At 47.5% G+C, this 23,364-nt stretch overlaps 1 protein-coding gene across 1 annotated transcript in view; it reads left to right on the forward strand.

Annotated features, from left to right (window-relative positions):
- The window catches only part of COPG1 (coat protein complex I subunit gamma 1), a 30,292-nt gene extending 7,329 nt beyond the window's left edge, over window positions 1-22,963 (forward strand). The window contains exons 11-24 of the mRNA XM_004442923.3: window positions 949-1,016; window positions 1,272-1,460; window positions 3,586-3,681; window positions 8,314-8,557; window positions 9,813-9,888; window positions 11,940-12,043; window positions 12,518-12,643; window positions 12,960-13,028; window positions 16,528-16,670; window positions 17,006-17,177; window positions 17,861-17,958; window positions 19,999-20,137; window positions 20,349-20,447; window positions 22,473-22,963. Of these exons, the coding sequence (XP_004442980.1) occupies window positions 949-1,016; window positions 1,272-1,460; window positions 3,586-3,681; window positions 8,314-8,557; window positions 9,813-9,888; window positions 11,940-12,043; window positions 12,518-12,643; window positions 12,960-13,028; window positions 16,528-16,670; window positions 17,006-17,177; window positions 17,861-17,958; window positions 19,999-20,137; window positions 20,349-20,447; window positions 22,473-22,603 (1,754 nt within the window). The 3' untranslated portion in view covers window positions 22,604-22,963. The remainder of the gene's footprint in view (window positions 1-948; window positions 1,017-1,271; window positions 1,461-3,585; window positions 3,682-8,313; window positions 8,558-9,812; window positions 9,889-11,939; window positions 12,044-12,517; window positions 12,644-12,959; window positions 13,029-16,527; window positions 16,671-17,005; window positions 17,178-17,860; window positions 17,959-19,998; window positions 20,138-20,348; window positions 20,448-22,472) is intronic.
- Window positions 22,964-23,364: the final 401 nt, after the last annotated feature.

Below are 23,364 nucleotides of genomic sequence, written 5' to 3' on the forward strand. Positions count from 1 at the left end.
GTTTGGAGAGAGAAGTCTCCCTTCCTCCGTGGAGGCAAACACAAAAGAACTAAATGAATCCATTCGCTGGTTTAGATGGGTGTTTTTTCTCATTACAGTCCCCATATTTCCAGAATAATGAAAGACAAAAGTAAGATAGAGCCTTTGAAATAAGGGTTATCTTATTTAAGGAAAACAGAACTAAGTGCTGAAGCAGTATAAGAGAATAAAAGCCAAGTTACAAAGCAAGGAACATGGATCCTGCAGAGAACAGCAGTCTTGTTCACCTCACAGCGAGTGTGGATTGGAGCCATGGGCTTCCTGATGACCAAGGCGAGGGAGGGATGTGCCGCCTGCCGTGAGCTTACATAGGAGGGCAACTGAGGCAGTTGTTTAAGCCAGGACTGAGGAAGTTCTGCTGCTTCTGCACACGCCCCCGGAGAGAGGAGTGGAGTTTCATGTCACAGGGTCCAGGGCTCAGGCGTCAGATGTGGGCAGTCCTGGACTTCAGTCCTGCTCCTGCCACTCACTGTTTGCTAATCCATTACTTTGCCTCTTTGTGCCTCAGTCTCCATATCCCTTCAACGAGGATAAGAACAGTAGCTGCTTCATGGGCTTGTGAGGAGGCACTGAGGTGAGGCGCAGCAGCTCCTCCGCATAGTGCCTGGCACCCAGCAGCTGCTTACGAACAGCAGCTGTCCTCACTCCTGAGAACCACTGGGCTCTCAGGAACATATTAAGGCCTCTCTGCTCTGGGCTCCGGTACCGGGGAGAAGGGAACTCTCTTTCTTGGTTGGGGTGGGGGTGCCAGCAGGGAAAGGAGCCAAGCAGAGAGTTTGAGTCTGAGCAGCTTCAGAGCCCTTGCATGCCCTTGCAGCCCTGTTCCTACCCCTCCCTGGAGGCCTCCCTGGGTATTCCCACCTGCCAGGCAGTGAAGCAGCCTGCCTTGTGGCATCTGTCTCCCCACAGTGCTCCAGCTCTTCTGCAGCTCACCCAAGGCCGCTCTCCGCTATGCTGCGGTCCGCACCCTCAATAAGGTAAGAGTCCAGGGGTGGGCGGAATGGGGGCCAGGCCTTTGGAGAGGGTTGGGGGAGGTGGCCTGATCCAGCTAGAGGTATTTCCTAGCCCCTGACCTGGGCTGCGAAAGGTGTAGCCCTGGTCACTTACTTCTGGATGTTGAGATGAGCTCATCCAAAGGACATCTGACTGGGCCAAACCTATCCAGTGGAATGACAGAAGTCTTTTTTTTATTTCTCGTCCCTGTCCTCTTTATCTCTTTCCTCCTAAAACAGGTTGCCATGAAGCATCCGTCAGCAGTCACAGCCTGTAATCTGGACCTGGAGAACCTGGTTACAGATTCAAATCGCAGCATTGCCACACTGGCCATCACCACCCTCCTCAAGACGGGCAGCGAGAGCAGCATTGACCGTCTCATGAAGCAGATCTCCTCCTTTATGTCAGAAATCTCGGATGAATTCAAGGTACCTGGGGCACCTCTGGAACACCCACAGTTCCAGGAGTAAGGAAGAGGCTCTGTGCCTGCCCTCTGTGTCCCCCAGCCACCATGCTGGATTGACCTGAGGAGCTGGTTGGGCCTGAGGACTCATGGAGAAGGCTGGCACATCGCCCTTCACAGGGTTTGGTCTTGGGAGATGCATGCAGTCCTGCCTCCAGGCCTTTGTCCATATTGTTCCTTTGTACTGCCAGACCAGTAGCTTCCAGATCATTTGGATTCATGTATTAATTCCTGAAGTATTTTTGCTCACTTGCTGTATACTTTGTAGAGTTTTCAGAAGGGGGAACATAGCAGTGATCAAGACAGGGACCTGCTGTCATGGAGCTTACTTTCTAGTGAGGGGAGGTAAACGGTAAACAAGTAAACAAATGTGCAGATGAGATAATTTCAGACACTAGTGGAGCAGAGAAGAAAATAGAAATGCAGTAGGGGTTCCCAGGAGGAGCATGGTCTAGGAATGTGAGAGAGCCGGCTGTGGGAAGATCCAGGAGAAAAGGCAGGAGCACAGTTGTTGTGAACAGGAGAGAGAGAGGCAGCCCGTGAGGGGGTTGGGAGCTTTGGGGCTAGTGGTAGGCCATGAAGCCAGAGAGTAGGGAGGAGCTGGGTCATGTAGGCCCTTGTGGGTTATGATAGAGAGTTTTGATTTTAAGGAAGATATTGCAGAGTTTTTTGGTTTTATTTTGAAATAATTCATAGGAGGTTACAAAGAAATATACTGAGAAGTCCTGTGTACCCCTTCCCCAACTCTCTCCTCCAGTACCCACATGACCACAGTACAATGTCAACCAGCATTGGCACAATCCACAGTTTATTCACACAGTTATACATGTACTCATGTATGTGTATGAAGCTCTGTGCAATTTTGTCACATTGTGTAGCCTTGCAAAATTGCCACCACAATCAAGATACTCAGCTGTACCGTCACCAGAAGACTCTGTTGTGCAGTTACCCTATATAGCCACACCCATTCCCTCCTCCCCATCTGTAACCCCTGGCAACCACTACTCTGTTCTCAATTGTATAATTATGTTATGTTACAATTGTTACATAAATGGGATCATGTAGTATGTCACTGGAGAATTTTAATCATGGCAGACAGTAATATGAATAATTATAGAGTGGTAAATTCTATAGCATGGATTATGCAAAGTAGGCAGAAATAAACTCTCCCTGTTGGTTATAAGAATGCTTTGTAGACTGAAATGACACAGTGATATTTGCATATTAGAAAGATCCTTCTGGAGCAGCTTGGAGGATCGACTGGAATGAGACTTCGTTGCAGGAGTTCAGAAGAGAGATGATGGCACCTAAACCAGGCTGTGGAAGTGGGAGAGGAGGGATGGTTTGAGAGCTCTTCAAGGAGCAGAGCCAGCTGGCAGGGCATGTGTGAAGGCTGAGGGATTGAATTTTGTCAGAGCTGACGCTGTTTTCTAGTTTGGGCTGATGTGGTGATCAGTTTTGGGAAGGAGGGAGAGGGTCAGGTCTTGGATGAGGGAAGAGGGAAGGTAATGATGGTGATTACAGACGTGTTGAGTTTGAGGTGCCTGTGGGCACCAGGTGAAGTTGTCTGGTATAGACTTTTGGAGACACTTGTCTTGAGCTCAGACAAGAAAGATTTGGGAGTCAGTGGCACAGAAGAGGTGATTAAAACCATGAGAAGAGATAAGATTGCTGAAGAGACTATGAGAAGAGAAGAGGGCCAAGGACGGAAAATGCAGAGGCAGGCTTGATGAAAGAGGAGCCAGAAAAGCTGGAGGGTGGGAATCATCGGAGTGGGGGGGGAGGGAAGAGAAGTGGGATGGAGGGGGGCTCATAGACTTACCTTGAGCTCTGAGTAGAAAAGCAGAGTTTGGGCTACCCAGAGTCTAGATCTGGGGCTGCTGGGACTGCTGTGCATGCCACCCTGCCCTGGATGGGCTCAGGTTGCATGCTCTCTGAGGGTGGGCATGGAGCTCCTCTCATCTCCGTACCCTTGTGTCACGTCCAGGTCCTGGCCTTGCCTAAGGGAGGACTCCTTTGGCACTTAGTGAACTAAGTGACTTGATCCTGGTGGCAGGGGGCTGCTGCTCATGCATGTCTGTTTGACTCAGGTGGTGGTCGTCCAGGCCATCAGTGCTCTGTGTCAGAAGTATCCTCGCAAACACGCCGTCCTCATGAACTTCCTGTTCACCATGCTGCGGGAAGAGGTAAGAGGAAGGGGCATTCGGGGCATGCCAGGTCTCCTGGTGTGGGCAGTGACTTGGCTCCTGGCTCCTGGCTCCATGCTCAATGCTGAACTTGGAGCCAGGAGCCTGTTCTTGGGTGAACTCAGATCAGCCTGTTAACCGGGTGGATTTCCTGGTGCCTGCAGCCCTTTAAACTTCTCATGGACCGACAGTAAAAACATGCAGTGGTTACTAGTAATTACAGTAATAACTATAATGACTCACCACCCTGGCTTTAAAGACACAGCAGATTCCCTGAGGCAATCCTTGTGCAGAAGATGGGAAAACACATGTTCTGTACTGGTGTCGTGTAGCATAGAAGTATTCTTGGCCATTCCAAGAGCTCTAGGGGTTATTTCTTGTGAATCTGGTGCTTATACTGTGACATTGGTTCTGTTTTTGTTCCATGGCATAAGTTCACTTATGCCACTTTTCTTGCATGTCTAAACAAAACTGGCTAATTCAGAGGAGCAGAAGCAAAGTGTTCAAGGACTAGCTTTGGTCCCCAGATATTCGGTGCTCTTTTGCCCCATCCTCAGAGTGGCCCTTGGCCTGAGGCAGGAGAGGAACCGTTGCCTTGGGTTTCCCAGGAATATTAGAAGGGAGGAGGGCACTAATGCTTAGGGAGCCTTCAGCTAATGGGCCTGGCACTTTGGAGACTCCACACAGTGTACACAGTCTTGTGATCCTCATGACAGGCCTTGTCATCAGACATTATTTTCTCCCTTTATTTTATTTTATTTTTTGTGAGGAAAATCAGCTCTGAGCTAACATCTGCCAATCCTCCTCTTTTTGCTGAGGAAGACCGGCCCTGAGCTAACATCTGTGCCCATCTTCCTCCACTTTATGTGGGACACTGCCACAGCTTGGCTTAACAAGCGGTGCATCGGTGCGCGCCCGGGATCCGAACCCGGGCCGCCAGCAGTGGAGCGCACGCACTTAACTGCTACGCCACAGGGCTGGCCCCTATTTTCTCCCTTTAAAAATCAGGGATCTGAGACTTAGAGAGGTGAAGTGACCTACCTGTGGTCACCTCATCAGGAAGCTTCTGAGCCAAGATCTATCTGGCTCCAAAGCCCATGGTTTTCTCCCAACCTCCCTGCCTCCTAGAACAACACATGGTTCCGGCGAACAACACATGGTTCCTTATGACGGTTAAGTGTAAGACCTTCACTCATTGGAGCGTAGCACTCAGACACAGAACCTTGTCTTCTGGAAATGGCTTGTCGCTCCTGCGGTGGGGCGTCATTTTCTAGTCAGAGCAGCTGCCAGCAAAGCCTTGATGCAGTTACTCTGAACTTGTTGCCCCCCAGGCTGTTTGGCTGTAGAACTGATACTGAAAGTAATGTTTGAAGGTTTACAGGGCACCTGCTCACACAGCAGCCTTACTGAAATGTAACTCACACACACACACACGCACGCACGCACGCACACACACACACGGAATTCACACACACACACACACACACACGGAATTCACACAGCGTACAAGTAACATCTTATTTGTTCTTCAAAGTAACCTGTGAGCTAAGCACACTAATGGTCGTTATTATGAAGGTGCCTGAGGCTCAGACAAGGAAAGTGACTTACAGCCATAAACAGAAACTATCTGAGAACAGGGGCCTGATTTGACCCACAGACAAGTTTCACTTGGATTGTACAAAGTTTTAAACATTTCAGATTAGTAGCCATTATTTAAAAATCAGGAAACGACCACCACCACTACCACAACAGATTTCCAGTTTCTCTTGAAAAACTTGTAAGATTTGGCCACACTATGCTGAGTAGAATTTCCCTCTGTAGATGGGATGGGAACTGTCCATTGCCCACCATTCCCATCCAGGCCTCTTCATGTTGCCAGGTTAGTTACATACCTGGCACTTCTAGACATCTCAGTTGCCACTTCTGTCTCTAAAGTCTGTAAGTAGCAGAACAGAGATTTGATCAGGGATCTTCCGATTCCCCACTGTCCCGTTCTGCCTTTTTAAAAAAATTGTGGGGCCGGCCCTGTGGCTTAGTGGTTAAGTGCGTGCGCTCCGCTGCTGGTGGCCTGGGTTCGGATCCCAGGCGTGCACCGACTCCCTGCTTCTCTGGCCATGCTGAGACCGCGTCCCACATACAGCAACTGGAAGGATATGCAGCTATGACATACAACTATCTACTGGGGCTTTGGGGGAAAAATAAATAAATAAAAAGTATATATTTATTTATTTATTTATTTTTAATTTTTTGTTTATTGCAATAGCATTGGTTTATAACATTGTATAAATTTCAAGTGTACATCATTATACTTCTATTTCTGCATAGATTACATCATGTTCACCACCCAAATACTAATTACAACCCATCACCACACACATATGCCAAATTATCCCTTTTGCCCTCCTCCCTCCCCCCTTCCCTCTGGTAACCACCAATCCAATCTCTGTCTTTATGTGTTTGTTTATTGTTGTTGTTATCTACTACTTAATGAAGGAAATTATACGGTATCTGACCTTCTCTCTCTGACCTATTTCACTCCGCATAACACCCTCAATGTCCATCCACGTTGTCACAAATGGCTGGATTTCATCGTTTCTTATGGCTGAGTAGTATTCCATTGTGTATATATACCACATCTTCTTTATCCATTGGTCCCTTGATGGGCACTTAGGTTGCTTCCAAGTCTTGGCTATTGTGAATAACGCTGCAGTGAACACAGGGGTGCATGTATCTTTATGCATTGGTGTTTTGAAGTTCTTTGGATAAATACCCAACAGTGGAATAGCTGGATCATATGGTAGTTCTATCCTTGATTTTTTGAGGAATCTCCATACTGTTTTCCATAGTGGCTGCACCAGTTTGCACTCCCACCGTGTTGTTTCCTGTCTTGTTAATTATAGCCATTCTGACGGGCGTGAGGTGATATCTCATTGTAGTTTTGATTTGCATTTCCCTGATAGTTAATGATTTTGAACATCTTTTCATGTGTCTGTTGGCCATCTGTATGTCTTCTTTGGAGAAATGTCTGTTCAGGTCTTTTGCCCAGTTTTTAATTGGGTTGTTAGTTTTTTGTTGTTGAGATGCATCAGTTCTTTGTATATTTTGGAGATTAAGCCCTTATCAGATGTATGGTTTGCAAATATCTTCTCCCAGTTGTTAGGTTGTCTTTTCATTTTGTTGATGGTTTCCTTTGCTGTGCAGAAGCTTTTTAGTTTGATGTAGTCCCATTTGTTTATTTTTTCTATTGTTTCTCTTGCCCGGTCAGACATGGTGCTTGAAAATATGTTGCTAAGACCGATGTCGAAGAGTGTACTAAAAAAAAAAAAAAAAAATTGTGGTACAATACACACAACATAAGTATATTCATGTTGTTGTACAGCTAATCTCCAGAACCTTTGCATCCTGTAAAACTGAAACTCCATAGCCCTTAAACAGTAACTCTCTGTTTCCTTCTACCCCTAACCCCTGGCAACCTCCATTCTACTTTCTGTCTCTATGAATTTGACTACTCTAGATATTTTATGTAAGTGGAATCATGTAGTATTTGTCTTTTTGTGTCTGGCTTATTTCACTTAGCGTAATGCCCTCAAAGTTCATCCGTATTGGAGCATGAGTCAGAATTTCCTTCCTTTTGAAGGCTGAATAATATTCTATTGTATGTATAGACCATATTTTGTTTACCAATTAATCCATCAGTGGACAGTTGGGTTGCTCTCACCTTTTGGCTATTGTGAATAATGCTGCTATGAAAATGGGTGTGCAAAGATCTCTTTGAGACCCTGCTTTAAATTCTTTGGGGTATAAACCCAGAAGTGGACTTGGCAGATCACATGGTAATTATATTTTTTAAAAGTTTCGTTTTTTTTTTTTTTGCTGAGAAAGATTTGCCATGAGCTAACATCTGTTGCCGGTCTTCCTCTTTTTGTATGTGAGCCACCACCACAGCATGGCCACTGACAGACCAGTGGTGTAGGTCTGCGCCCAGGAACTGAACCTGGGTCACCAAAGTGGAGCGTGGTGTGCTTAACCACTAGGCAACACAGCCTGGCCCTTAAAAGTTTGTTTTTTTGTGCATGTGTCTGAGGAAGATTGGCCCTGGGCCGACATTTGTTGCCAGTCTTTCTCTTTTTGCTGAGGAAGATTAGCTCTAAGCTAGCATCTGTGCCTGTCTTCCTTTATTTTGTGTGTGGGATGCCGCCACAGCATGACTTAACAGGCACTGCTTTGGTCTGCGCCCGGGATTCGAGCCTGCAAACTCTGGGCTGCCGAAGTGGACCGCGCCACGCCACCAGGGTGGCCCGTGGCCCATAAAAGTTTTTAAGGAAGCTCCATACTGTTTTCCATAGCATCTGCACCACCCATTCTGCCTTTTATCTCAAAGTTAGGAAGAAAAGTAAGACCCAAAATGTTTCTATTAAACCATCTACAGTTAAATTGGGAAGGGCCCCAGTGAGCATTTAGTCTAAGGCTTTTATTTTACACCAAAAGGAGATAGAGGCCTAGAGAGCCAGGTCCCTTACCTCCAGGTTCTGTGTTTGGACCACTGTGCCTGTTCCTGGTTAGGCTCTGGGCCTCACAGCTCACCTCTGGAAAGAGCAGCCTCCTTGCTCATCTCGACCCCTCCCGCTGCAGGGTGGCTTTGAGTACAAGCGGGCCATCGTGGACTGCATCATCAGCATCATTGAGGAGAACTCAGAGAGCAAGGAGACAGGGCTGTCACACCTGTGCGAATTCATTGAGGACTGTGAGTTCACTGTGCTGGCCACTCGCATCCTGCATCTCCTGGGCCAGGAGGGGCCCAAGACCAACAACCCCTCCAAGTACATCCGCTTCATCTATAACCGAGTGGTCTTGGAGCACGAGGAGGTCCGGGCAGGTGGGTCTGGGCAGGGCTGAACTTGGGCTCTTAGCTGCTTCTTAAGTAGACTATGCAGCAAAGGGGCTGGAGTCCCCAGTGGGTACTGGCACTTGGTGTTCTTGTCTCACAAGATCAGTTTTTTGTAATATTGTAGGAAGGACCTCCAGTGCTTAGATGTCGTCTAGTTGAATGGTTCTTGACCTCTCTAATTAGTTTTGTTGATTTTTTTTAAGTTTCACTATATGTTGGCATTAAACTTTTTTCTTCTCTTGGTGTTTAGCTATTTTTTTTGCTAAGGAAGATTTGCCTCTAACCTCTGTTGCTAATCTTCCTTTTTTTTTTGCTTGAGGAAGATTAGCCCTGAGCTAACATCTGTGTCAGTCTTCCTCTATTTTGTATGTGGGTTGCTGCCACAGCATGGCTGAGAAATGATGTAGGCCCGCACCCAGAATCTGAACCCGTGAACCCAGGCCACTGAAGCAGAGCATGTGGAACTTAACCACTACGTCGTGGGGCTGGCCCCCTAGCTTTTTTTTTTTTTTTTTTTGCTGAGGAAGGTTGGCCCTGGGCTAACATCCATGCCCATCTTCCTCTACTTTATGTGGGATGCCGCCACAGCGTGGCTTGACGAGGCACATCGGTGCGGGACCAGAATCCAAACCTGTGAACCCCGGGCCGCCGAAGCAGAGCACGTGCACTTAACTGCTGTGCCATTGGGCCGGTCCCCCCCAGCTTTTTTTTTTAATAATAGCTTTATTGAGATATAATTCACATACCATAAAATTCACTCTTTTAAATGAGTGTACAATTCAGTGTGCAACCATCGTATTCTTAATTTTATTTTTAATTTACTATTCTTTTCTTCTCATGCCCACTGGACATATTTTCCTCTTTCAGTAATTGATATTCACTAAATAATAGTTCATTTTTTTCCTTTATATTAATCTAAAACTTGACTGCAAATTGAGGCCATTTGGATATAGAAGCTGAGAGGCCAGCTTCTGTGGCCTTGTCGTAGTTAATGCTGAAAATGGCTCCTGGAACCCGAGAGTGGGACTGCCTTCTCTGTGAAACAGACGAGGAAGTTGAGGTTGGCTGGTGCCAAGATCCACCCAGAGCCACTCGTTGCCTCGTTGGTGGGTTTGGGCCTTCTGGCTCCAGACTGCTTGGCTCTGGGGCTCTTCTGCTCAAAGACCCATTCTGAGCACTGGAAGTGCCCAAGCGGTGAGCTGTCAGATACATCAGGTAAATCATATGTGCTTCATAAACACAGGCGCTGTGAGTGCTCTGGCCAAGTTTGGAGCGCAGAATGAAGAGATGTTACCCAGTATCTTGGTGTTGTTAAAGAGGTGAGTCTGGGCCGTAGGGCCCTGATGGATGATAGTGTTCCCTGGGGCCCATGTGGCTTTCCTTTGTCTCTTTTTAACTAAAAAGGGGGAGAAAAGTTATACAATTATGAATTGTAAGTGAAAAATAGAAAGCATAGAAAAGCATGAAAAACAATGTCATGCAAAAATCCCTCCACCCAGATGTGACCATATTAGAGTTATTTTCTTTTTTGTTTGTGAGGAGATCAGCCCTGTGCTAACATCTGCCAGTCCTCCTCTTTTTTTGCTGAGGAAGACTGGCCCTGGGCTGACATCCATGCCCATCTTCCTCCACTTTATATGGGACACCGCCACAGCATGGCTTGACAGGCGATGCGACGGTGCACGCCCAGGATCCAAACCAGCGAACCCCAGGCTGCCACAGCGGAGCACACGCACTTAACCACTTGTGCTGCTGGGCCGGCTCCTATTGTCTTTTTTTAAAAACAGCTTTATTGAGGAGCCAGCCCTGTGGCCTGGTAGTTAAGTTCCCTGTGCTCCGCTTTAGCGGCGTGGGTTTGGATCCCGGGTGTGGACCTACACCACTTGTCAGCCATGCTGTGGTGGTGACCCACATACAAAATAGAGGAAGATTGGCACAGATGTTAGCTCAAGGCCAATCTTCCTCAAGTCAAAAAAAAGAAGAGGGTTGGCGACGGATGTAAGGGTGAAGCTTTCTCAGCAAAAAAATAAAACAGCTTTATTGAGATATTATTCACGAACCATAAAATTCAGTCATTTAAAATGTATAATAATATGACAGTTTTTAGTATATTCACGAAGTTGTGCAATCATCACCACAATGTATGTTTAAGAGCATTTTTTTTTTTGCTGAGGAAGATTCACCTTGAGCTAACATCTGTTGCCAATCCTCCTCTTTTTTTTTTTGTGAGGAAGATCAGCCCTGAGCTAACATCCATGCCAATCCTCCTCTTTTTGGTGAGGAAGACTGGTCCTGGGCTAACATTCATGCCCATCTTCCTCCACTTTATGTGGGACGCCGCCACAGCACGGCGTGACAAGTGGTGCGTCGGTGCGCGCCCTGGAATCTGAACCCGGGCCACCAGCAGCGGAGTGCGTGCACTTAACCGCTACGCCATGGGGCTGGCCCCCAATCCTCCTTTTTTTGCTTGAGGGAGATTAGCCCTGAGCTAACATCTGTGCCAGTCTTCCACTATTTTGTATGTGGGTCACTGCCACAGCATGGCTGATGAGTGGTGTAGGTTCACGCCTGGGATCCGAACCCGCAAACCTGGGCCACCAAAGCGGAGTGTGCCGAATTTAACTACTACATGATGGGGCTAGCCCCTTAAAAGCATTTTTCTCACCCCAAAAAGAAACCCTATATCCTTTAGTAGTCACTTCTCCCTCCCCTCAAACCTCCCTCCCCCCAGCCCTAGACAACCACTAATCTACTTTCTATCTCTATGGATTTGCCTATTCTGGACATTTCCTGGAAATGCAGTCATACAATATGTGGCCTTTTGTGTGTCTGGCTTCTTCACAGTGTTTTCGGGTCTCACCCATGTTGCAGCATGTACCAGTACTTCATTCTTTTTTATTGAGAAATAACATTTCATTGTATGTTTGGTTTATCCCTTCATCAGTTGATGGACATTTGGGTTGTTTCCACTTCTGGCTCTTGTAAATAATGCTGCTATGAAGATTCGTGTGCAAGTTTTTGTGTGACATGTTTTCAGTTTTCTTGGGGATATATCTAGGAGTAGAATTGTTGGGTCACTTTAAATTCTTTTTTGACATATGCTGTTGGACACAGGAGATTGCCTCCCTTACTGGATGGGCTTTAGGGAAAAAGTCCAGGGAATATGACTATGGCTACCACCTAGTTACTTACAGTCATAACGGTAAGGGCCCCTCTGTGTGTTTAATGCCTGGATACCATATCTGGGAGCTGAGCTCTCAGAGCTTTAAGAGACCTGCTTCCTCTCACCACCTTCTGATGAAGACTTGCAGGATCCTTCCTGTCACCCCTCTGGGGCCCCAGTCAAGAGTACTTTGTGTTCTGGCTGCAGGTGTGTGATGGATGATGACAATGAAGTAAGGGACCGAGCCACCTTCTATCTCAATGTCCTGGAGCAGAAGCAGAAGGCCCTCAATGCAGGCTATATCCTAAATGGTGAGTCTCCCTGGCTGTCTTTGACCCAGCCGCCTACCGGAGCTGTGGCTCTTCTCATCACTCCAGAGCAGGCACATCCTCCTTTGGCAGGGGAACTCTGAGGCAAGATGCTCTTGGCTGGACTTTCATGGCAACTTCATGGCATCACTGTGACCTCAGGAGACCTAGGGTCATGTAGTTCACACCAGTGTAGGTAGAAACAGCCCAGTGAATTGAAACACTAGTCATTCATAAAAATCTCTATGGTATTTGCATAGTACTTTACCCTTTTTAAGTCACTCTTATATATACTTTACTCCCCACACGAATTCTATGAAGGAGATGTAGATGAGAAAGTGGAGGCTCAGAGGGTTAGGTGGTTTTCTCAGGGTCATACAACCTAGACCGCAGGGCCTCAGTCTTCCATGGGGGATCCCTGGTGCTCATTCTGTCACGTGTTCCAGGCAGAGTGACCTCTCTCCCACTGGCCTGTAGGTCTGACTGTGTCCATCCCTGGTCTGGAGAGGGCTCTGCAGCAGTACACTCTAGAACCATCAGAAAAACCTTTTGACCTCAAGTCTGTGCCCCTGGCCACCATGCCCTTGGCAGAGCAGAGAACAGGTAAGTAACACCTGTGTTCCTTTCAGAGGCCCTCAGGTCCAGGCCTCCATTGGAGGGTTAGCATTGGCTGTGAGGCCACTAAACCCAACTAGGAGGGGTGGGGTTGTGCTGGGAGGAGGGAATAATCCTTTCTCCCCCTGGCTCCAGGAAATGGAGACACAGACACATGAACGCTTGCTCTCTTTCTCGTGTATTTTGTACTTCACACTCTTGCAGGAAGGTTGGAAATTATAATCCCTAAGTGATTGCACCGTGGTCAACACCACGCTGCCCCATAACTGGAGTTATTGGTCACCACATGTATTTGCTCCTGCAGAAAGCACCCCCATCACGGCAGCCAAGCAGCCTGAGAAAGTGGCAGCCACCCGGCAGGAGATCTTCCAGGGTGAGTAGCAGTGCTCAGTGGAGTACTTGGGACCTGGACTTGGTCTCCTCAGCTTTGGGGTAGCTGCTCTCCTCAGAGGAATTAAGAGTAAGAACTGTCATTTGTGGGGTCTGTCCTGAGTGCTGGCCCCTGAGAGTACTTTAGACAGCACATTTGACCCTCAGGTGGAGGTTATGAGGTCCGTTTGGTACCTGAGGAGTTGGAAGTTCAGAGGAAGTGATTTGCCCAAGCTTGCACAGCAAGAAAGTGGAGGGTCTGGAATTAAGATCCAGAACAAACTGCTCAGAGCTGCCTCTCAGCCTTGGTTCTGAGGGCTCAGGTCCCGGGAGTCCAGGCCAGTTCAGAATGTCTGATTCAGCACAGTTGGGTCCCAAGACACTGGTACTTTTCTTGGATTCCAAATGTGTTCAGTCCACGTTGTCTTGTAAGTTTTTGTTTAGGTATTCATCTATTCCTCTGGTCTTGAATTTTTTTTTTTTTTGATGAGGAAGATTAGCCCTCAGCTAACCTCCGTTGCTAATCCTCCTCTTTTTCCTGAGGAAGGTTGGCCCTGAGCTAACATCTGTGCCCATCTTCCTCTATTTTATGTGTGGGATGCCCGCCACAGCATGGCTTGATAAGCGATGCATAGGTCTGCGTCCAGGATCTGAAGCTGCAAACCCTGGGCCCCCAAAGCAGGGTGCACGAACTTAACCATTATGCCACCAGGCCGGCCCCCTGGTCTTGTATTTTTTAAGAGGAGAGGCTGTGTATCTAACTGGCAGACAATTTTATCCATTGACTTCCTACTTTCAAGGACTAGTACGTACCCCTCTTCCTTCTCGAAGCCCTCCCTGATCTCCTAAGCTCATCACTTCTACTCTGGCTCTTACGTCTTCTCTTAAATAGTTCTGTGTGGTTCTTCACACGTCCTTGTATTTATTTCTTACAGCACTTGGCACAGTGCTTTCTTTCCTCACAGTAGGCTCTCAGTTATTGTTGAATTAAATTAAATCCCCGTTTTCCATTCCATTCCATTCCATTCCATTCCAGAATCCTGTCTTTTGTCAACATATTATCTTTCAGATTCAGCAAAGCTAGGATCCTGACCTAACTGGGATCACTCTAACACGAAATTTTTCCTTCTGTATTTGTTCACTCTTGCTGCTATCACAAATCACCACAAACTTCGTGCCTTAACATGACGCAAATTTATCATCTTACAATTCTAAGGTCACTAGTCCAGAATGAGTTTCACTATGTTGATGGTGCTGAGCTCCCTCTGGAGGCTTAGGGGAGAATCATTTCCTTGCCTTTTCTAGTTTCTGGAGGCCACTTACATTCCTTGCCTAGTGACTCCTTCCTCCATCTTCAAACTAGCATAGCCTCTTCAGATCTCTCTGACTCTGACCCTTCTGTCTCCCTCTCAAAAGGACCCTTGTGATTACATTGGGCCCACCCAAACAATTCAGGGTAATCTCCTCATCTCAAGATCCAACTTAATCATATCTGCAAAGTCCCTTTTACCATGTGATATAACATAGTCACAGGTTCTGGAAATTAGCTCGTGGACGTCTTGGGGGCCATTATTCTGCCACACCTTCCAAGGGAGATGACTCCTAACCCTCTTAGAGGATATCAATTCCATTTTTAAACCATCTTCCAAAGGCTAACATTTATTGATCACATGTTAAGTGCCAGAGACTTTGCTAGATCTTGACAGTTATTGCCTCATTTATCTTCAACAGCCCTGTGAACAAGATTATTATACCTATTTTATTGATGAAGAGTCTGCAACTCAGAGGCATTAACTGAGAGCTACTAGGAGAATCCCCCGGGTAGTAAGCCTCAGGTCTAGAAACTTGATGCCCAGTGAAATAAATTCCCATAGAAAAGCACTCTGATGACTGGTGATGATGGTGGTCCAAAAGTTCCTCCTAATATCTAAGCTGGTTCTTTCTGGGCTTTTTTTTTTTTGCCTGCACATTCATTAGATACAGTCCTTCAGGCAGCAGCGGGCTGAAGCAGTCATGTAGGCTGACTCTTTGTCGGGGGAGAAAGCAAAACAATAACAATAATGCCTCCTTTGTCTCTATCCCTGAAACATGAATTGTGTACATACTGAGTACAGGGCAAAATAGCAGATCCCTGGCCTCAGGGTACAATTCGTGTCCAGAGTTCAATTTCATTGGGAAAATAAGTTGAAAATCTTAGCAAAGTGGTCTTCAAATATCAGTATACCTAAGAGTCATCTGAGGAAAGTTGTTAGAAATGCTGATTCCTGGGTCCCAAAGCTGGAGATTCTGATAGAGCAGATTTGGGATGGGTCCAGGAATCTGAGTTTTTTTTTTTTTTTAATTTAATTTATTTATTTTTTCCCCCAAAGCCCCAGCAGATAGTTGTAGGTCATAGCTGTACATCCTTCTAGTTGTTGTATGTGGGACACGGCCTCAGCATGGCCGGAGAAGCGGTGTGTCGGTGCTTGCCTGGGATTGAACCCGGGCTGCCAGCAGCGGAGCGCGCACACCCAACTGCTAAGCCACAGGGCCGGCCCAGGAATCTGAGTTTTTAACAAGCCCCCAGCCCCAGATAATTTTGACACAGGTGATCTATGCCCGTCGTTTGAAGAATACTGCCCCTGCCGTAGAAGAGGGTAGAGAGCAGTGGCTGTAGCCATTGTAGGTGGACGCCATATGCAGACAGCTGCCAGATGCCTCATTCACCTGGATGGGCCAGAAGGCCCAGCCCAGCACTGGAACCTGGCTGTGGGGTGTAGGGGTAGGCTTTACCAGACACCCACGGGCCACTTCAAGTTGTATTTTCTGTAACACTCTGAATCTGAAACATTTCCTTATTGGCCATTTGTTGTAACTGACAAATGTATAGGACCAGTTTGTTCTTTTGCCTGATTCTGTGGCTATAACAGCATTCATGTCATCCTCTTAGTCTTTTCCTAATCTCCACCTTTTTTTTTTTAATTAATTAATTAATTTATTTTCCCCCCCAAAGCCCCAGTAGATAGCTGTATGTCATAGCTGCACATCCTTCTAGTTGCTGTATGTGGGACGCGGCCTCAGCATGGCCGGAGAAGCGGTGCGTCGGTGTGCGCCTGGGATCCGAACCTGGGCCGCCAGCAGCGGAGTGCACGCACTTAACCGCTAAGCCACGGGCCGGCCCTCCACCTTTTTATAAAAATCCTTGCTGAGCTAAAGTTGAGGGAGTCTCCAAATGGATTAGGCCTAGGACAGTGGGGTCTCCCAGTCAGTTTATTGCTTCTGAGGTCTTTAGTGGGTCAGAGGGGAGGAGAGTATTCCTTGGGGGTGGTACAACTTAAGCAAAGTTAGAGAGATGAGAAAATGCATCAGTATAGTTAGGAAACAGTAACCAGTTGTATATACATGTTTATCCATCTCAGTAGAGTGAAAGACCTTGAGAATTGGGCATGAGCGTTTATTAGAAACCATCACAAGTTGGTCTGGGAATTGAAAAGCTTAGTGAATGTGTGACCTGTGGGTTTCAGAGCAGTTGGCGGCAGTGCCAGAGTTCCATGGGCTGGGGCCCCTCTTCAAGTCCTCGCCTGAACCTGTGGCCCTCACTGAGTCAGAGACAGAGTATGTCGTCCGCTGCACCAAACACACCTTCACTGACCACATGGTGTTCCAGGTGAGCAGGGAGGGCTGAGGCCCTGCTGGGGCTTGGGAACAGGGAATGGTCTCAGGGCAATGGGTCCTATAGGGTCATGGCCCCCCACACTGAGTTCATTGGGAGCCCAGTTTGATGACAGGATCTGTCACCAGCTGGTATGTCTCGTGCACCCTTGACCTGTGACCTCTCTGGCTCTGGAGTATCAGCATGGAGACAGGGAGCCTGGGCAGGGGGACTAGGATGGGAGTCAGTTTGGCCCACAGGGTGAGCGGTGGGGACCTCTGGGCTCTTCTTCTGCAGCAGGAGTTGGACCTAGAGCAGTGTCTAAGCAACCCCTCTCCTCTATGGTCCAGTTTGATTGCACGAACACACTCAACGACCAGACCTTGGAGAATGTCACGGTGCAGATGGAGCCCACTGAGGCCTATGAAGTGCTCTGTTATGTGCCTGCCCGGAGCCTTCCCTACAACCAGCCAGGGACCTGTTACACACTGGTGGCACTGCCCAAGGAAGACCCCACAGCTGGTGAGCCCCTCTCCAGATATCACCCTGGCCTCATGGGAGCCCTAGGGATCAGGATGAGGTGGGTAGCTTGTGTACTAGCCGTTGGTCTCCTATAAAAGCTTCAACTCCTTGATTTTAGTCCTGAGAAGAAGAAGAATGATGGCTAAATCCCGGGTACTTTTCATACATTGTCTCATCCTCATAGAAGACCTAAGAGGATAAGTACTGCTATCCCTATTCCTAGATGAGGTAAAATGACTTGTCTAAGTTCACATGGCTGGTAAGAGGCAAAACCCAGGTCTCTCTGGTCCTCAAACCAGTACTCATTACACCATGAAAGTACAAAGACAGGCACTAATCCTGAAACATCCCAAATCCACTCCTCCCAAGGAAACCACCAGCTTCCTTTTCCAGACCTTGGACAGTGGGCCTGTGACTATTATGTGGACACAGCCATCCTACAGCGTGTCTGCTTCCCTCCTTCTTCCTTCCCTATGAGGAGCCTCCTGGTACCCATGATTTCACTCTCCTGCCCTTCTACAAGGTGGCGTCCCCTGTCCAGATTTGTGGGGTGGGATAGTAAGCTGCTGCTACTGATAATGTAGCAGAGATCTAGAGAGCAGGCTATGGCCACCTGCCCTGTGGAGGAGCTCATCCCTGCTGTGTTGGGGACATCCTGACCACGCAGCCTTTCTTCCCTGCAGTGGCCTGCACGTTCAGCTGCGTGATGAAGTTCACTATCAAGGACTGCGACCCCACCACAGGGGAGACTGACGATGAAGGCTATGAGGATGAATATGTGGTAAGAAGCTAGTGTCAGGAGGCTCAATTTTGTGCCTGAGGCTGCAGAGCAACTCCCTCCAGGAGCTGACAAACAGACATGAAGCATTTTCTTGCTGTTTTTGGCTTTACAGCTCTCTTTGTTTTTTTTTTTTTTAAAGATTTTATTTATTTATTTTTCCCCCCAAAGCCCCAGTAGATAGTTGTGTGTCATAGCTGCACATCCTTCTAGTTGCTGCATGTGGGACGCGGCCTCAGCATGGCCGGAGAAGCAGCGCGTCGGTGCGAGCCCGGGATCCGAACCCGGGTCGCCAGCAGTGGAGCGCGCTCACTTAACCACCAAGCCACGGGGCCGGCCCCTTTACAGCTCTCTTTGAAAGAAACTTTTTGTGAGGAAGATTAGCCCTGAGCTAACACCTGTTGCCAATCCGCCTCTTTTTTGCTGAGGAAGATTGGCCCTGGGCTAACATCTGTGCCCATCTTCCTCTACTTTATGTGGGACACCTGCCACAGGGTGGCTAGATGAGCGGTACGTAGGTCCACGCCCAGGATCCAAACCTGCAAACCCTGGGCCATCAGAAGCGGAGCACGCGAACTTAACCACTACGCCACTGGGCCGGCCCCAAGAAACTTTTTTTTAACTTAAAAAAATACATGCTCATGTGTAAAAAGAAAACTTGGGAAATACAAAAACAAAGTGTAAACAAACAGGAAAACATTACCCATAGTCCTTGGGAGTTTTGGGAGGGGGGGAGTTGTACAGTTGAGGTCATTCTGTACATTACATCTTGCTGTTTTCACTTAAAACCATAGTGTAAGTATTTTCCTGTGTCACTACAAATACCTCATAAACACAATTCTAATGACTTGGAAATACTTGTTATATAGATAAATCACAACTCATTTGACTGTGTATTCCTTTAATGTTAGGCATTTAGGATTCCAAACTTTCACTATAAATGCTGCATTACACATTCTTTTGGGTACAAATTTTTATCTGCATTTCAGATTATCTCCTTAGGATAGATTCCTTGAGGTAGAATAATTGGGTCAAAGGACAAGCGTGCTTTTAAGACTTTTTGATTCATTTTGTCAAATTGCTTTCTAGAGAAATTGGATCTGTTTGCATCTGCTGGGTAGTCCTTTGAGCACTGAAATAGCCCTTCAAATTCCACCTCTCTGAGCTTGGATGGAACTGAGTGCAGGATTGTTCTGGGGTTTGACCATGGGGCAGTGGCTCAGTGCCATCTGAGTGCAGACTGTTACGCTCAGCCTAGGGATGGACATGTTAGAACTCCTCATGACTAGGGGGACAGTCACCGTGGAATATAACTGACACGGTTGTGTCATCCTAGAGCCGTTGTTGAGGAGGGGCCATCCTGAGCCAGCAGTGACCATAAGGGCAGGAACTGCCCTAGGACAAGTGAGCTCCTTGGGAGAGCTGGGTCTGAGGCATTGCCTCTGTGTAGGAGTCGAGTGCTACTTATGTATACCTTGCACATCCACAAGTGAAGGGGCTCGGTGAAGCTCTGTTGGGGGAATGGATGGGGAACCTTTAAGTACACTCAGTCCAAAGTGGGGGGAAGTATTATGTGTCAAGTTCAGGAGGACACAGCTAGGATGGAGGTGGGGGTCCAGGATATGTCAGGCCCAGAGGACACAGCTGAGGGGGTGGAATCTGCTGAGTCATAGGAGTGACAGAGCCATAGGAGGCAGACCTCTGTGAGTGCTCCCTACAGTCCTGGATCCTTGAGGCACTGACTCTAGGCGGGCTTCAGAAGGGGTGTGATCTTGGCAGCTGACACCCTAAGGTGAGTACTTGGTCAGGGTGTTTTCTGTTGAAGGGACGCCACTTGGCTGTGAGCACCTTGAGGACAGGTAACCGGTCAAGTTGCTGCATGTCCCCAGAGCCTAGCACAGCGCTCAGCGCCCAGCAAGCAGCTGCTGAATGTGCTGCAGGAAAGGATGAGCAGTGAGTTCAGAGCAGAGGCCCAGAGGTGCACAGAGCAGGGAGTTTCTCCCCTGCAAGTGTGTGCCTAAATGCACCCCCCCATCTCCCCAGCTGGAAGATCTGGAAGTCACTGTAGCTGATCACATCCAAAAGGTCATGAAGCTGAACTTCGAAGCAGCCTGGGATGAGGTAGGAGATGAGTTTGAGAAGGAGGAAACATTCACCTTGTCTACCATCAAGACACTTGAAGGTAAAATCCTTGGCTACTGTTGACATGCTCCTCCCTTTTCTCCCTTCCCCGCCCCCTGCCCCCAAGGATCCAGGGCCATGTCAAGAGCACATACTTCAGATGACACTTCATTAAAAGCCCCTCAGAGCATGGTTAGGGAATGGGGGTATGGTGGTGGCACAAAAAGGAGACAAGACCTATGGCTTAATGATACTGGGATTTCTCCGTACAGAGGCTGTGGGCAATATTGTGAAGTTCCTGGGGATGCATCCTTGTGAGAGGACGGACAAAGTGCCAGATAACAAGAACACCCACACGCTGCTTCTGGCTGGTAAGCAGCATTTCTGAGTGAGAAGGGCCTGAGTAGCTCGCAGCCCAGATGCCACTGCATCCTGGGAAGGCACTCCCACTGGGAACACAGGAATTCCAAACTCACAGTGTTGATGGCTCACCAGGTGCAAAAAGACCTGCAGTGAAATGTCCCCCTCCCGACCCTTGCTGCCATCATCCAGTTCCCTTCCACAGGCAACCAGTGTCACTACTACAGGCAATGCCACTATGTCCTCCAGGGATTTTATGGGTAGAAAAGCAAATATAGGCACATTTCCCTTTTTTAACTGAAATGTTTACATACAAATGGTATATACATTGTTCTGGACCTTGCTTTTCACTTGACAGTGCATCTTGGAGATCTTCCCTATCAGTGCATAGAGTTTTCTCATTCTTTCTTCTTTTTTTTAAATTATGGTAAAATATACATAACATAAAATTTACCGTTTTAACCATTTTTAGGCGTACAGTTCAGTGGCATTGAGTACATTCACACTGTTGTGCGATTATCACCACCATCCATCTCCAGAACTTTTTCATCATCCCAAACTGAATCCTTGTTTTTTTTTTTTTTTATTTTTTCCCCCAAAGCCCCAGTAGATAGTTGTATGTCATAGCTGCACATCCTTCTAGTTGCTGTATGTGGGACGCAGCCTCAGCGTGGCCAGACAAGCGGTGTGTCGGTGCGCGCCTGGGATTCGAACCCGTGCCACCAGCAGCGGAGCATGTGCACTTAACCGCTAAGCCACGGGGCCGGCCCTGAATCCTTGTTCTTGTGTGTAGCTGCCCTGTATCACACTATATAGATGTTCCATATGTTACAGAACTGGCCATATCGATGAACACTTAGATCGTTCCAGTCTTTTGCTGTTAAAGACAGGGCTACAGTGAATAATCCCAGACATACACATATGCATATATACACACATACTTTATTTTGCACGTGTGCACGGAGGATAAGTTTCCCAAGGCATTACCAGGTGAAAGTACATTTCTCATTGTGATAAATATTTCCAGTTGCCTTCCGTAGGAATTATATGCCTTTCCTCCCACACTCTGGACAACATAGTATATTATCAGATTTTGTGATCTCTGCCAGTCTGGGTGAAAAATATCTTAATGTAGTTTATTTTACATTTCTTGTCTATTGAATGAAGTTAAGCATCTTCTCAAACGTGTAGTGCCATTTGTATTTCCTTTTCTATGAATTGTTTTCATATCCTTCGTCTAATTTTCCACTGGGTTGGTTGGTCTTTTCAAAAAGGAATGGGATTTTAAGGCTTCATCATGGAAATTTTCAAACATACACAAAAATTGAATAGTATAATGAACCCCCATGTGCTCATCTTCCAGCTTCAACAACTAACAGCATCTATATACCCCCACTCATTCTCCCCCTCAATTATTTTAAAGCAAATTCCAGATAAAGCATTTTGTATGTAAATATTGCTGTATCTGTATGTTTCTCTAAGAGATAATGACCCTTTGTTTAAGGGGAGGGGCACTACAGTTATCACACCTTAAACAGTGAAAGAAGGAAATGGGAGATGCTTTTTGCTGAGTGTGTATAAACAGGTACCTCTGCTTCAGTGCCCTGCTCACAGGTGACAGCCCCCAAGCCCAGTGAAGCCCTTCAGTCCCTGGGTCTTGCAGACACCTGCTCTGCGGTTTTGTCATGGTGGGGGCTGTCCCTTCATCTGTGCTCTTAGATCCAGCCAATGTGTGAGAGCCTCTGTGACATCATGTACAAGCCTTATATGTCCACTAATTATTTGAGCTTGGCAGAAGCTTGAAATATGGTTAGTATTATTATCTCCTCCACCTTGTAGTTGAGGATACCACAGCTCAGAGAGGTAAAGTGACTTGCACAGGGCCTCAGGGATTTCAGCCCAGCTCTCCTGGTTCCTGGCCCACTCCCATTGCACTGCACCAGAGCTGCCCTCATCAGCTGCTGCCCACGCCACCCTCAGCCCGGCCTCTGCAGCCCCCTTCTGCCTTGTACACTGTATTCTCTCTCCCCTTCTAGGTGTGTTCCGGGGTGGTCATGACATCCTCGTGTGCTCCCGGCTGCTGCTTTTGGACACAGTAACAATGCAGGTGACAGCCAGAAGTTCGGAGGAGCTGCCAGTAGACATCATCTTGGCCTCTGTGGGCTAAGAGGCCAGCCTGCATAGGCCCTACTCCTACTCTTCGCCCCGCAACACTACGAAAAGGCCACACCTTCCTCCTGAACCCAGTGGAAACTCCTCAAACCTCTGTATTCAAAAACAATTAGGAATCATTGAGGATTTTTTTTTTTTTTTTTAATTTAACCCCTGCCCCAGGACTGCTAGGGTGGTAATTTTTTTTTTTTTTTTTTTTTTAAATAGGGGGTGATTTTAGCTTGTCCTAGAACTTGCTGCCCTGCCTGCCAAGGAAGGGTCATCGCAAATGAATAAAATGCTTGCGCCTCCTCTTGAATTTATCCCCAAAGAAACCATCTTGTCCCTAGAAATAAATCGGCATGTATTTACTGAATGACTGCTACTTCTGCAGACTCACCCTGAGGGCCTCCACCTTCCCCTCCGAGGCCTCCCCCCCACTGAGAAGAACACCTGCTCTGTCCCTTTGCACCCACAGCCCTTCGGCTGCTGTACTTACCATGAGGCAGGACCCTCGCCCACTCTCTCTGTCCAAGCCCCATGCCCAGAAACAGGAGCAGTGCAGGTTTGCTGAGGGAATGAGGGCAGGCATTGAGTTCACACGCTTATTCTCGCATTCTCACAACCACCCTCCTTTTCCAGGTGATGAACTGAGGCCCCGCAGGGTTTGGGTCGATTTCCTGGGTGTTCCCCAGCATCAGGTCTGACTGAGCTGGAGTGTGCACCCGAGTTTGCCTGCTCCCAGTTCAGTCCAGTTCAGTGACTGCACAGAGGGAA

The sequence above is a fragment of the Ceratotherium simum genome, chromosome 5 (genome assembly GCF_057802395.1).
Source record: "Ceratotherium simum simum isolate JZ-2026a chromosome 5, ASM5780239v1, whole genome shotgun sequence".
Classification (NCBI taxonomy): domain Eukaryota; kingdom Metazoa; phylum Chordata; class Mammalia; order Perissodactyla; family Rhinocerotidae; genus Ceratotherium; species Ceratotherium simum.